The sequence below is a fragment of the Lonchura striata genome, chromosome 6 (genome assembly GCF_046129695.1).
Source record: "Lonchura striata isolate bLonStr1 chromosome 6, bLonStr1.mat, whole genome shotgun sequence".
Lineage (NCBI taxonomy): Eukaryota > Metazoa > Chordata > Aves > Passeriformes > Estrildidae > Lonchura > Lonchura striata.
The window spans coordinates 68,404,786-68,420,265 of record NC_134608.1 but is presented as its reverse complement, the minus strand read 5'-3'; the positions used below and the strand labels follow the sequence as shown (position 1 = coordinate 68,420,265).

Here is a 15,480-nt window from a genome sequence, read left to right as displayed (position 1 = left end):
GACAAAATCTGCCAGCACCACCTGATCTGGCTGCCCTTGGCCTCTGGTGGCTGTGGCTCATCTGCCCCTGCAGCACTGGGGCTGGGTTGTTCCCTTCCTGTGGAGACCATGGTGGCACGGTGAGGACCTGGTGCAACCATGGAGTCCATTGGGACTTTGGGGCCATGGTGACACCGCGGGGCTCCATGGAACCCAGGGACCACCATGACTCTGTGGGGCCTTGTGGAACCATGGAGACCATTCCAACCCTTCAGGGTTTCATGTCACCAAGGGGGCATTGTGACACCTCAGGGCCTCCTGGAAGCAAGAGACCATTGGGACACTGTGGGGCTCCATGGAATGAGGGGAACAGGGAACAGGTCTGGCAGGCTTGGCCTCCCAGGGACCACCTGACAGGTCTGGCTGATCTTGGAATGTCAAGGGCTGCTTCTCATCTGCCCATGAACCACTGGGGCTCCGTGCTTTCCTTGCTATGGAAAAGAACTGTCCCTCTTTTCAGACACCCATGGCCAAAATTGGTACTTCCCCTAAAAAATTTCCTGTATGCAAGGGTATCTGCCAGAAAAAGACCTGCCAGCTCTGGCTGGCCTTGGCCTCTGATGGTCGCATCTCAGTTGCCTCAGAAGCACTGGGGCTCTGTGCCTTCCTTCCTGCAGAAAAGAACTGACCCTCTTGTCCAGGGGCCACGGCAGGAACTGGAATTTGGCCACCAAAACTCCATCTATCCTAGGATTGCTCCCAGACAAAAGCTGCCAGGACAGACAGTTCTGCCTGGCCTTGGCCTCTGGTGATATGAGCAGAATGTTTTCCTTTGCAAACACCTTGGATAGGGCCCAGAGATCTCCCGAGCTGGGTTTTGCAAACCTCAAGAACATAACCCACGTATGGAGACTGATGTGCCTGGGCTCAGCTGTGAAGAGACTGAGGACAGATCAGGAGTGGCCTGGAAGGGCTTGAAAGGTGGATTCCGAAATGGTGGAGCTTTTCTCCATAGTGGGAAACAGCCAGAGAGAAAAATTATGCCCCAAATGCAGCTGGGGAAGGACAGACTGGACACAGGAGGAGAAAGGAATTTCCCTCCCAGGGCAGGGCTGTGGTGCAGCACGTCCCCAGCAGGAGCCTGGAGCAGCCCAAGGCTTTATGTGGCCAGGCAGGGGCAGCAGGAGGCAGAGCTGCCAGCAAAGGAAGGGCCAGCGAGGTGGGGCAGACGGGGGTGACGACAGCCTGCAGGGACAGAGGCGCAGGGCAGGGACACCGTGGGACAGCCTGGGCTGCAGAGGGCTCAGGGATGTGCAGCAGCTGCAAGGCCCTGACAGAGCCAACCTGTGCAGCCCTTTGGCCATGGCTGCTGGCCCTGGGCCTGAGGCCACGAGGGGACAAGTGACCCTTGCAGCCCTGGGGCCTCAGTGCCTCCTTGTCCCTGCTCAGCAGCCTGGCAGGGGCCGCCCCATGGTCCTGCCCTTGGCACTGCACATCCCCACATGCCAGTGCCCATCCCGGGAAGAGCCCTGAGCAATGAGGGAGGGACAGGATCTGCCTTGCCAGGGGCTGGGGCTCAGGCCTGGGCCCTTTGCATTCCTGAAACACATCCAGGTTTGCCCAGCACCAGAGACACCTTTCCCTTGCTTGTCCCCAGCTGTCATCAGTGCCTCCAGTGTTCTGCTCTGACTGGAACCTTGGGACACTTTCTCAGTCGTGTCCTCAGTGGGACCCATTAAAACTTCAAGAAACGTTGGTGTTTTAATTTAACTTTGAGTTCTTGAGAAGTTTTTTTGAAGACTCTCAGTGGCTGAGTCTGATGTAAATAACACGAAAGCCCTGAGGGGGTCATTAAAGTTTTCTTATTCCAGTTGTGGAGAAAGATTTCAAAGTGCTTGTAAGAAATACACATTCCTGTTTTAAAGGGTGTATTTTATTACATTTATCTTTAGATCAGAGGCGATTGCAGCATTCTGTGATTGATATTGACCCAGGGTCTCCCCTCAGGAGCTCTGGCCTGCTCAGAGAAGCTGTGCCCTGAGCTCTGGCCCAGCGTGGACAACCTTGCTCCACATTGCCCCAGCCCATCCTGTCTGTCCTCACTCACCTGGGACCTGCTGTGCCTGCAGAGCTGGCTGCACCCAGCCTAAGAGAGGCTTTCTCTTTTTCTATGTTTGGAGCAATCTAAAACTCCTGAGTTTCCCCATGAAAACAGACACCCTCCTCAGGTGTGTGCCAGCCCAAGGTGCCACCAAAATCACTCCAGCCCGGCCCTGAGCCAGCTGTGAGGGTGGATCATCAGCCCCAGCTGCACTGGGCACTGCAAGGGGCTGTGGCCATGGGCACTGCACTGACCCCGCTGCTGGGTTTGGCTGCCACGGCAGCCCTGAGAAATTAAACTGTCCTTGGAAACACTGGGGAGGACTGGGACATACTGGGGAACACTGGGAATGCTGTGGGAGACACTGGGACACACTGGGAGTGAAACTCGGAGTGAAACTGGGGGATACGGGGACAAACTAGGGACATTGTGGGGAAGACTGGACAATACTGCGGCATACTGTGGATGATATTGGGAGGAACTGGGAGGGCCTGGGAATGAACTGAGCTGGGTTGGGAGGGACTGGAGGGACACTGGGGTTGTACTGGGCTGTACAGGGGATGAACTGGGCTGTGCTGGGAGGGACTGGAGGGGCACTGGGGCTGTACTGGGGATGAACTGGGCTGTGCTGGGAGGGACTGGAGGGGCACTGGGGTTGTACTGGGTTCTACTGGGGATGAACTGGGCTGTGCTGGGAGGGACTGGAGGGGTTGAATGGCAGTTCCCGCCTCCGCTGCCTCCCATTGGCCGAGGCTCCCGCCCATCACAGCTTCCAACCAATCAGCGGCAGGGATCATGGCTTTGGGAGCGGTGCCTGGAGTCTGCGCCATCTTTTCTTTTTGCCTACAACTCCCATCATGCCCCGCAGCCCAATAGAGCCCCATTGGGGCCGGGACTACAACGCCCGTCATGCCCCGCGCTCCACAGACACCCCCCCCCCCCCCCCCCCCCCCCAGTATGCGCCCCCATCTGTGCCATCAGAGTCCCCCAGACCCTCCGGGATCCCTAAGTGCTCCTCAGCGCCCAATCGAGACCCCCCAAAAGCGTTCTCGGATCCCCTGAGTGCTCCCAGCCCCACAGATGCCCGGTACAGCCACTTCTGGGAATTCCTCTCCTCTCATCCCCCGCGGCCCCAGAGCCCTTCAGAACACAGTTCCGCGCCTAAAATTCCTGCCGCGCCCTGCGCCCTAAGGAACCCGGTTAAATCTGCCTAAGCTCCCCCCGAGTGCTCCAGAGCCCCCAAGGAGCTCAAGTCGCGGCTCGGATGCAAAAGTGTCCCCCGAGGCCTTCTCGGGCTCCAAACGCCGCGTCCGAGCCACTCCCGGGACTACAGCTCCCACCATGCTCTGCGGCGCACGGCCAGCGCTGTTCCAGCCGGGACTTCATCTCCCGTCATGCCCCGCGCCCCACCGAGTGCCGCTGCCGCTGTGCCTGGAACTTCCGTGATGCTCCGCGGCCCCGTTACAGCGCATTGTACCCGCGCCTACAACTCCCATCAGCCCCCGCGCCCCAGCGAGCCCCGCCCGAGCCACCTGAGTGCCCAATCAATAGCCAATAGTGCTCAATGAATTAATGAAGGGAATTGTGTTACTTAGATCCAATTTTTTGGTTACAAAACACATATAGAGATTTTTTTATACAAGCATTAAAATGAAATAATAAAATATCGAATAATATTTTTATGCATAAGCAAAATAATATTTTAATTGTTATTAAGCTAAAATTAATTAATTGAAATAATTTATTAAAATTTAATTAAATTTTAATTATGAAGAAAAATGCATAATTTAAAAAAAATGTTTTGACATGTCAGTCTCAGTTGGGCAATATTTGTGGGTAAGGAGCATGTGTTAAATGGATGTGATTCATGCTGAATAAGTTGTGTCCTAGATTGCAAGGCAAGATGTATTCAATTGCCATCTGTTAGTTTGGTTCACTGCATTGTTTATTTTATCTTTTAATTTTCTTCCCTAATAAAGAACTGTTATTCCTGCTCCCATATTTTTGCCTGAGAGCCCCCTTAATTTTATAGCAGTTTACAGGGAGGGGGTCTACATTTATTTTTTTCCCCATTTCAGGGAGGCTCCTGCCTTCCTTAGCAGACTCCTGTCTTTGCAAACCAAGACAGATTTTGGCACCCAACGTGCAGCTCGAAGGCAAAGAAACAAAAAAGGGAATAACAGTTCTTGAGTAATCCAATTTTTGATTTTTGTGTAATGCTACAGAAACCTCGTTCAGCGGCACCCTGTGCTCCAGCCTGCCCTGGTTTGGGTGGCACGGAACCGTGGCTGCATTTCTCCATTTGCAGGCCCTGATCTAAACACGGCTCCTACAGCCAAGGCTGCTGTGGCTGTTCTCCGGTTTGTTTTATGGGTGAATAAGGGGAAGAATTCATGGATCTTTAACTTCCTCTGGGAAGCAGGCACATGGATTCACAGCTGTCACACACTGACTGTGTGCTTTTGGGGTTACTTTAATAATGGCACCTACTGTGAGGAAATGACACTGGGGGAAATTTTCTCCCAACCCTTTAACCATCTCTTTGGGTTTGCCCCACCAGTTTGTGAAGGGCTCAGATCCACTCCAAATACCAATGATATCATACAGGGGCTGTGTTGCTGTTAGCCCTGTTCTATTTGGCACTGAGAGACAAGGGAAGATTAACCTGGATAACCACCCTGACACCCAGCCCAGAACCTGACACGGCCCCAGAGACCAGGGATGCTGCTGCCCCAGAGCCTGACCCTGCCCCACAGCCAGCCCAGATATGAACCACCCAGACTGGGTGGGGGTCTGGTGAGGGAGATGCAGGAGATGCTGAAGGAGTGCATTTCCCCAGCTGGTGAGAAGCCCTCCCCCTGCCCCAAAAAAGGAGAGTCTGATGGGGCAGCAGTGGAACCCACAGATGTTACAACTGTCCAGGTTCCAGCTGAACCACAAAGGCAGCCACAGCCAGCAGCAGTCGCCCCTGTAGAAACAAGGAGGTCTGAGATGGAATCAGAGCAACCAGATAAGGGAAGGCCCTTACAACCCACAGGGGAACCAGAGGTTGTGATCATCACCGAGTCCCTGACGTACAAAAGTCTCTGTAACCTGCACAAGGACATTGAATGACGGAGACGTGAAGCTTATACAACCTGACTGCTTCAAGACTGAGACCTCATGGGTACAGGTGCCCAGCTGGATGGTGGTGAGGCAAGGAATTTGGGACCCTTGACCCAGGACTCAGGTATGAATCAGATTTTTGTAAGGGAGCCAGGGTCCCTTTCCCTCTGGGAGCGGATTTTAATGAGTGTCAGAGAGAGGTTTGTCCACAGGGTGAGAATGCAGGAGCACCAGCACAGAACGTGCTGGGAAACCCTTGAGGAAGGGATCCAAGAGCTGAAGGAAGTGGCAGCATTGGAGGTACTCTTTGGGAGGGATGGACAGCATGATAATGACCCCGACAAGGTCAGGTGCACAGGGCAAATGCTGTGGAGTCTGGCAAGGCTGGGGCCGTCTCAGTACACCACGTTCATTGCCACGATCAATGCCGATAACAGCCGAGAGACAGTGGGCTCTGCTGCCAGCAGCTGAGAAATTGTGAGAGTATGATCCATGGCCCAGTGCAGGCTCATGGCTCTGCTGTGGGCAAGGAACTCAAAGAGGAGATGAGGGAGATGAGGGTGGAGGTGAGGAGGAACAGTTCCCACATTGCCCCAGTGCGAGTCACAGGCCCCAAAGTCAGAGCCCAACATTCCCCAGCCAGAGAGAGAGGGTAAGCCCCACGGGCTGGCCTGGGGTTCTTTCTGCGTGACCATGGGGAAGACATGGGAAGGTGGGATGGGAAACCCATTTCTGTCCTGGCAGCGTGGGTGTGTCAGCTCAAGGAGGGAAGCACTGACCGAGGGAATTCCAGTAAAGTGAAGGTAGCCTCAGCCTCCCATGACCGAGCTGCCGAGTATGATCTGTCAGATCCCCTTGAAAGTACCTCTACCATGTACGGCCAGGAAAGAAATAATAACCAGTGTTAAAGGGGCCCTGCTTCCAGCCAGGGAGAGGCACGGGAAAACCAGATCTTTTGGTCAGTATGGATCCGATGGCCTGGCACATCAGTGCCACAGAAATATGAAGCCTTAGCTGATACTGGTGCACAGTGTACCCCAATGCCATCGGGACATGTGGGGCAGAACCTGTTTCCATTGCTGGGGTGACGGGGGGATCACAGCAATTGACCCTGTTGGGAGCCAAGGTGAGCCTGGCTGGGAAGGAGCAGCAGAAACATCCATTGTGACCGGCCCATAGGCCCCGTGTGTTCTGGGCATAGACTTCCTCCAGAACGGCTGTTACAGAGACCCAAAGGGACTCAGGAGGGCTTTTGGCATAGCTGCTGCAGAGGCAGAGGACATTAGGCAATTGAACGCCTTGCCTAGACTGTCAGAGAACCCATCTGCAGTAGGACTCCTGAGGGTGAAAGAGCAATGAGTGCCAATTGCCACCTCGACAGTGCACGGCCGGCAGTATTGAACGAATCGGGATGCCGTGATCCCCATCCACAGAATGATCCGTGAGCTGGAGAGCCAAGGGGTGGTCAGTAAGGCCCACTCACCCTTCCACAGCCCCATCTGGCCTGTGCACATGTCTGATGGAGAATGGAGATTGACTGTGGACTATCGTGGCTTGAATGAAGTGACTCCACAGCGCTGCTGTGCCAGACATGCTGGAACTCCAGTACGAGCTGGAGTCCAAGGCAGCAAAGTGGTATGCCACCATTGATATTGCTAATGCGTTTTTCTCCATTCCTCTGGCAGCAGAATGCAGGCCTCAGTTTGCTTTCACCTGAAGGGGCGTGCAGTACTCCTGGAACTGACTGCCCCAGGGGTGGAAGCACAGCCCCACCATCTGCCATGGACTGATCCAGGCTCCGCTGGAAAAGGGTCAAGCTCCAGAACACTTGCAGTACATCAGTGATATCATTGTGTGGGGGAACATGGCAATGGAAGTATTTGAGAGAGGATCGTCCAGGTTCTGCTGGAAGCTTTGCCATCAAGAAGAGCAAAGTCAAGGGTCCTGCCTGAGAGATCCAGTTCCTGGGGTAAAGTGGCAAGATGGACAGCGCCAGATTCCAACTGAGGTGATCAATAAGATCACCGTGATGTCTCTACCCACCACCAAGAAGGAAACACAAGCTTTCCTAGGTGCCATAGGTTTTTGGAGAATGCACATTCTCGAGTATCGCCAGATTTTGAGCCCTTCCTACCTGGTCGCCCACACCAATTTCCACTGGGGCCCTGAACAGCAACAAGCTTTCACCCAGATCAAGCAGGAGATCGCTCATGCTGTAGCCCTTGGCCCAGTCAGGACAGGACCAGGTTTCAGAAGTGTCTTCAAAGTGGATAGACTATATTGAAAACAATGCAGAAAGAATTGTTTTGCCCTTTTAACTTTTCCTATTTATATCTTGATATCAGCAATATCCAATTGATATTGACCCCCAGCACCTTGTTATGCAATCTGAATACATATGAAAATCATGATCCTTCATGGCTGACAATCAATAACACTTTGTCCCTACCCTTCCCCCACCATTTCCCTCATCCAACCCCTGGCACTCCTATGGATCAGGAATGTTGTGGCCAGAAGGACCAGGGCAGTGATTCTTCCCCTGTGAGACAGAGTGAAAATTTAACAGGGTAGAAATCCATTTGGATTTCGGTGAAATGTGCTGCTTTGAGCTTGCTAACATGAGTGAAATATGCTGTTTAGTCTGGTAACTGCAGCACTAGCAAAGTTGGCCCAGCTAAAGAGAAATAATGCAAATTTCCACACTAAAAGAGATAAGAAAGACTCCTTGGGCCTTTAAAAGACCACGCAGAGTGACCCAGGAGTTCTTTCTGTACTTTCTGACAAAAACAAGTGTAACTAGCTCTAAGTGTAACATGAAATCGTCAGAATGAATATGCATGAACCTATTGTGAAATTCTATGCCTATGGAAATTAATTAAGGGTAATTAAAAAGTTTTGGGACTTCTTAGGGGGGTGCATGTCCATTGAAGGGCAATGAGTCCCCAGTGTGTCCAGCGCTGTAAATAAACATACCATTCCTTACAAATCTTTATTGGAATTGTGGGGTTTTTATTTTTCATCCGTATTTCACCTGTGCTGGGCACTGGTTGGGCAGCACCTCGAGTGCTGGGTCCAGTTCTGGGGTCCCCAATTTAGGAAAAGTCGGAGTCCAGGACACTGCAGCACCAAGGAATTCAACGGGGCACTCTGAGGCCTCATGGAACCAAGAGGCCACTGTGACCCTGCAGGCCCTTGTGGAACCATGCAGAGCTTTGTGACAGAGCAGGACCTCATGTCATGATGGGGCCATGGTGACACTGCAGCGCCCCATGGAACCAAGGGGACAGTGCTGCCCCTCAGGAACTCACGGAATGAAGGAAAAATGTTTGACACTGTGGTGGCCCTTGGGACCAAGAGGCCATTGTGACACTGTGGGACCAAGAAGAGCATTGCTGCCCTGCCAGACCTCATGGAACCAAAGACCATTTGTGACACTGCAGGGCCTTGGGGGGCCAGAGTGACATTGAGACACTGCAGGGCCCAAGGATCCAAGGGACTTTGTGACACCAAGGGGTCCCATGGAACCAAAGGGACATTTTGACACTGGGAGGCATCATGGAATCATGGACACCATTGGGACACTCTGGGGCCTTATGGAACCCAGGTGACACCAAGTTGTCTGGGAATGTTGATCTGCTGGAGGGTAGGAGAGCTCTGCACAGAGCCCTGGACAGGCTGGATCCAGGGCCCAAATCCAACAAGGTGAGGTTTAACAAGTCCAAGTGTCAGATCCTGCACTTTGGCCACAACAACCCCTGCAGTGCTACAGGCTGGGGACAGAGGGGCTGGACAGCAGCCAGGCAGAAAGGGACCTGCAGGGACTGATGGACAGCAGGCTGGACATGAGCCAGCAGTGTGCCCAGGTGGCCAAGAAGGCCAATGGCTCCTGGCCTGGATCAGGAATGATGTGGCCAGCAGGACCAGAGCTGCTGTGCCAGCACTGATCTGCCCCAGCTCTGCACACAGACATTGCTGCTGCAGCTCCAGAGAAGTCAACAAAAGGGCATCTCTGCAGAAAACTCTGCTGGGAGATCCTTTAGTTACTTTAAAGCCACCAAGAGTGAAGCCCCTCATTGACACGTCTGTGGGCACAGGGAAGGTGAAGAGAAACAGTATGAGAAATGGCAAAAACGATGACATTTCTTAGTGGACAATCTGAAAAAAACTAAAGGAAAGAACTGCTGAATTGAAACCAACAATAAGTATCCAAGATGATGTTTATTACAGAAATTGGCCAGCATTTTAATGTTCCTGAAAGCATCCATTCATCAGTCTCCTCACTGCAGCCTTAAGCTCCTGGTTCCTCAGGCTGTAGATGAGAGGGTTCAGGCCTGGAGGCACCACCGAGTACAGAACTGACAGGGTCAGATCCAGAGATGGGGAGGAGGTGGAGGGAGGCTTCATGTGGGAAACTGAGCCAGTGCTAATAAACAGGGAGACCACAGCCAGGTGAGGGAGGCAGGTGGAAAAGGCTTTGTGCCGTCCCTGCTCAGAAGGGATCCTCAGCACAGCCCTGAAGATCTGCACATAGGAGAAAACAATCAACACAAAACAACCAAATACCAAACAGGCACTAACAGCAAGAAGCCCAAGTTCCCTGAGGTGGGAATTGGAGCAGGAGAGCTTGAGGATCTGTGGGATTTCGCAGAAGAACTGGCCCAGGGCATTGCCATGGCACAGGGGCAGGGAAAATGTATTGGCAGTGAGCAGCAGAGCAGTGAGGAAGGCACTGGCCCAGGCAGCTGCTGCCATGTGGGCACAAGCTCTGCTGCCCAGGAGGGTCCCGTAGTGCAGGGGTTTACAGATGGACACGTAGCGGTCGTAGCACATGATGGTCAGGAGGAAATACTCTGCTGAGATGAAGAGCATGAAGAAAAAGAGCTGAGCAGCACATCCTGTGTAGGAGATGTCCCTGGTGTCCCAGAGGGAATTGTGCATGGCTTTGGGGACAGTGGTTAAGATGGAGCCCAGGTCGCTGAGTGCCAGGTTGAGCAGGAAGAAGAACATGGGCGTGTGCAGGTGGTGGCCGCAGGCTACGGCGCTGATGATGAGGCCGTTGCCCAGGAGGGCAGCCAGGGAGATGCCCAGGAAGAGGCAGAAGTGCAGGAGCTGCAGCTGCCGCGTGTCTGCCAGTGCCAGCAGGAGGAAGTGGCTGATGGAGCTGCTGTTGGACATTTGCTGTGGCTGCACATGGGCACCTGTTCATGGAGAAAGGACAGGGACAAGTCAGGAGAGGATGCTTGGAGCCAAACCTGGGCCATTCCCTGCAGCCTGTTGTGCTGGGACTCACCCACCCTTGTTCCTGCTCTGGGAAAACCTTCACCCAGGTCCCTGCCTGAGCTCCAGTTGTGCTGGCTGAGTGTCCAGAAGCAGACAGGCCTGTGCATGGGGGCTCTTGAGGAGCCATCCCTGCCCTGCTGCCCTGGGTTTGTGGCCATGTGGCAGGGGGACAAGGCTGGATATTCAGGATTTGTCAGGGGAATCACTCCTGATGGAGAAAGGCTTGGTACCATCTGCATTCAGACATCTAAAGAAATTTCACTTTATTTCTAAAGGAAATAGATGGCAGGAGTTGGTTTAAGGAATTGTTATCCTACCCATAGTTCATTCCTTTCTCTCTGAGGTCAGAAATCCCCAGCATTCCTGCTGCACTCAGAGTTTGCCACTGACAGATGAGAGAGGCAAAGGATTCCCTGTGGCTGAGGGAAGGTGAGGGGCTGGATGGGCTTGTTCCCCCAGCACTGCTCTGTTCAGCCCCCTCTGCTTCCCTGAGCATCTCCCTGGACTGGACATCCCCTCCTGAGAGGTGCCTTGTCCCTGCCAGCGCTCACAGAGCCCATCCCACCCTGTGTGCCCTCGGCCCGGCCCTACAGAAACCTGCCTGTGTGCAGGGCCCTGGCTGGGGCAGGCTCTGTGTGCAGCTGGGCAAGGGCAGCTCAGGAGAGCCCTGCTGGGCCCTGCAGAGGTGATGCTGCTGCTGCCCAGGGCTGAGGAGTGGCTGAAGGCCCTTTGGGAGGCTCCCAGCAGAGACACTGACCACCCAAAGTCACAGTTCTGGAGTCTCTGTAAATGTTCAAACATTCCTTTGATGATCCTGTGTGTCCCTTTAAACTCAGAATGTTCTGTGATTCTGGGATTACAATTCCTGTTCTGCTTCTCTCATCCCCCTGTTTATAATCAAAAAGAGAAAAAAAAAACCCTTGCCACAGTGTTAAAACAGTGAAGTAAAAACCAGACCTTTATTGGAAGTTCCCAGGTGTCCCAGTGGGGATGGGGGACACCTGGCCCTTGATTTCAACAATTTACTAAGGTTGATTAATTAGGATATTTAACAGGAATATCCAATAGGAGATTCAGTTGCCCCAGTTACACACCCTGGCTCAACCCATTGGAGTAGATCCAAGGGCTTCTTCGCCCCACTTTACTTATGACTACTCACATTGTTGTCAAAAACCAAAATGTTCTTCTTGTAGGTTCTCTTCCTAATAATAAGACTATTCAGTATTTCAGGAATATATTTAGATAGTCAGCTTATTCTTGTACAATCTAAGAGATAGGTAGGAAACATATTAGAGTCAGTTAAGAATTACACTTATATAAGCACATAATAGTAATTTAATATACTTAATTAAGAGGTTAATAGATAATGTAAGGATTATATTTCTATAACAATATAATAGTAATTTACAGAACTATGAATATATGAAAAATGTATAAAAAGCAAAAATCTTTTTGTCATTATCCCAACTTTCCCATCCGGCTCCATACATGGAAATTGAAAACATTTTCAGGAAATTTCCTGACCTTTACAGCAATCCCAGGTTTACCTTCTTTGGGAAGTGTCCTCCGGAGCTGTGCCCAGGCTGGTCTGGAGCTGGGAGCAGCCCTGCCCCAGCCAGCCCCTCTCAGCAGCAGCACCTGCCCTGCTCAGGGTGGCTCCTTCCCCCCACAGCTCCTGGCCAGCGCTGGGAGCAGCTCCAGGGCCGGCTGAGAGCTGTCCCTGGCAGGCAGCAGAGTCCCTGGCCCAGCACAGCGCCCTGGGCTGCAGGACCCTGCTCTGCAGGACAGCCCTGGGCACCCCTGGCTGCTCTGCACAGGAGATGAGCAGAGAATGCACTCACAGGGTCTGTGGGCATTGGCATGCTCCAGCTTTAGGAGATCTCTCCAGGAGCTGCAGCTGCATTGTCCTGCAGCCAGAGGTTCCTGTGCCAAGGGCTGGCAGTGATTCTGCCCCAGGCACTTCTCAGCCCCTTCCCAGCCCTGACTGATTGAAGCTCTCTGTGCCTCTGTGCTGTGCCTGGGCTGGCTGCAGGCAGTGCCCCAGCCCTGCTGGGCTGGGAGAAGAGCTGCTCAGCAAGAGAAATGTGCTTTTGAAGCTCTGCTTGGTTACCAGCATCACCCTCTGTACCAGGAGCCTGGCCCAGCTCAGCAGCACAGACACAGCACAAGGACTTTAATGACCCTCTGGGGCTTTGTGCTCAGGCCCTGAACATCAGGCCCTGAGAGGGAGCCGCAGAAACCTCTCCAGAACTCCAAGTCGCAATGCAACTCCAAAGTTTTTCTGACTTTAAATGGGTCCCACTGAGAGACACGACTGAGAAAATGTCCCCAGGCACCAGGCAGAGCAGAGAACTGGAAGCACTGATGCCAGGTGGGGACAAAGAGAAGCCAAGTCTTGGTGTCCTGGGGCACAGCAGGGTCTGTGCCACCAAGGGCTGTGAGGAGACACCTTGTCCTGAGGCCCTGGGGCCTCCTGGCACAGCCCCAGCCAGGCTGGGCACTGTCAGCCCCTGCTCCTGCCCTCAGCATCCCCACCTAGCCCACATCCCAGTGGCCTCATGGATCTGCTGGAAGGAGTCCCTGGGGAGCCTTGGACAGCAATGGCTCCTTCATGCTCCCAGGGACTGCAGGTTTTTCAAAGGACTCAGTGTTTTGCTTTTGTCTTGCAGTCTCTGAGAGCTTTCTGCAATCCTGGCCTCCAATATTCTGCTGTAATTAGTCCCTGGAGAGGCTTTGTCAGGAACAACACTCAGTGGGGCCCATTAATGCTTCAAGGTACTTCAGTTCTTTTAAGGTACTTGGTGTTTCCCTTTTGATACAGACTCTGTGAGAGGTTTGTGCTATTGTGGCTCCAATTATCTGCTTTAACAAGTCCCCTGAGAGCTTTGTGCAGACACACGCTGTGGCTCATGAATACTCTGAGATACTAAACTTTTTTCTGGTACTTTGGGTTTTCTTTTTCACATTGAGAGTTCTTTGTGCCGTTTTCAGTCTCTGAGAGGTTTTTGTGCCATCCTGGTCTCCAGTTCTCTTCTCCAAGGAGTCCATGAGGAGCCTGTGTTGGGCATGCACCTCAGTGGGACTCATTATTGCCTTGAGAAACTTTGGTGTCTTCTTCTGACTTTGACTGCAAGAAAAGTTTGTGGAATCTCCTCTCAGGCCCTGAGGTTTCAGGGCTCAGCTCCAAATGCACCACGGGGCTCATTAGTATCAAGCAAGTCCTGACAAACCATGGCTCTGCCTTGATTTCCCTCTGCTCTAATGCAGTTCAAGAGGAAGTTTCTGTAGTGTTTTGGTTTGCCATTTTGAGATTTCTCAGCCAATGCATCAACTATTTTGGTGTGTTCAGTGTTGGCTAATCACCAGTGCACTCACTGCAATATACTTACTCCTTTCCTGCTGTGAGATAGGATTAGGAGAAAGGCAAAGTAGGCTCAGAACTTTAAAAGAAAAGTTTAAACTTTTAAAGAGAAGTATATTAACAGTAACCAAAAGAAAGAGTAATAAGGATCAGAACAAACTTTCAGAACTCTTCCTCTCTCCATAAAACCTTACAATATAAAGAGAACAAACCTAAAACTTCAGGTCAGTTCAAATAGGGAGAGAAGTTCCTCGTGTTAATGTTATGGAGACTTATCCACAAGAAAACAGTTATCTCATGGCTTTTCATTTCCATGGATTGCAGCTGCCTCGAAAAATGTGCAATTGTGAAGTCCCTCCCATTTTTTCACAGCTTTTCCCATGGCTGTGTTTATGGTCCATGTCAATTTATGGGATATTAATTTACAGATGAGCTGTTTAAAAGCAAAGGTTCTCTTCATCTATTTCTGAAATCATCTTCATCTCTGGGAACAGAGGTCTTCTTTTCCTCTCCCTGAGGGTACAGTGTGTAACCACTCTGCTCTCCTCTGTTCAAACTTCTCATGGGATCACAGTAACTGCAACATTTGCTCACTTGAGGATGGAGGCCTTTGCTGAAACAAGTCATCTCCCCATATTTTTCAATGCATTATGGGGAAAAAGAGAGTCTGATGTATCAATGACATCCTTCTCCACAGCTTTAGCAGAGGATTCCAGCCCCAAGCTCAAGGCATCTCCTCATCCCTCCCATCTGGGACTCAACTTCCTCTTCCCTGCCCTCGGTGTGTCCATGTTGCTCCTCTGTGTGCCTGCCCTGTGTCCTTTTCTCTCACTGGAGGGAGGATGGCAGCACTGGCAGAGTCAATATCTGCCCGGGGCTGAAGATGGTTCCGTGAGCCCGGCCGGGCTCGGTGCTTGCGGCCGGAGCTGTTTTGCCATGGAGGTTTCTGCAGCGGCTGCGCTGGGGCTGTGTCAGGCTGGGCCGCGCTGGGGCAGGGCCAGGATCTCAGCAGCCAGGCCAGAGCCCAGCAGCAGCACGGCCGGGGCCGATGGCTTCTCCTGCCCTGCCCGCCGGCTGCGGGCGAAGCCCAAGGGCGGCAGAGCCTTGGCCGAGCCGGCCCGGCCCGGGGCTGCTCCTGGGGCCCGGCGGATCCTGGCCGGGCCCGGGCTGGCGGCGGGGCAGGGCTCGGCAGGGCCAGATGTCAGCACCCGCAGCCACGGCCCGGCCTCGGCCCCGCGGCCTCCCCTGCCCTGCCCGGCAGCCGATGGCGCCTGGCGGCTCCCTGGGAAGGGGCCCGGCCCCACGGCAGGAGCCGCCCGGCCCCACGGCCGAGACGGGGCTGGGCCGGCCTCGGCACCTCTGTGGGGCCAGAAGGGAGAGAGACCCAGCCAGGCTTTTTCATCTGTAACTTGTCCATATGTAGTGGCCATGTGCCCAAGCCCCCAAAACCTCTCATTGGGAGATCTCTGGGCCCTCTCCAAGGTGTTTTCTAATAAAAATATTAAGCTCCTGGTCTATGAAAATTACCAGAGGATGGGGCTAACCCATCCTGTCTGTCCTGGCTACTTTTGTCTGGGAGCAATCCTTGGATATACGGACTTTAGGAGGCCACATTCTAATTTTGGCCATGGACCATGGACAAGAAGACCATTTC

General features: G+C 52.8%; 2 protein-coding genes across 2 annotated transcripts in view; one reads left to right on the top strand and one right to left on the bottom strand.

Moving 5' to 3' along the window:
• Nucleotides 1–15,480, top strand: part of LOC144246561 (uncharacterized) — a 1,050,450-nt gene that overhangs the window by 800,136 nt on the left and 234,834 nt on the right. The gene's annotated exons all lie outside the window — the stretch shown is intronic.
• LOC144246436 (olfactory receptor 14J1-like) lies at nt 9,428–10,360 on the bottom strand. The gene has a single exon (XM_077783829.1). It carries the CDS (start codon nt 10,358–10,360, stop codon nt 9,428–9,430), a length of 933 nt encoding a protein of 310 aa, XP_077639955.1.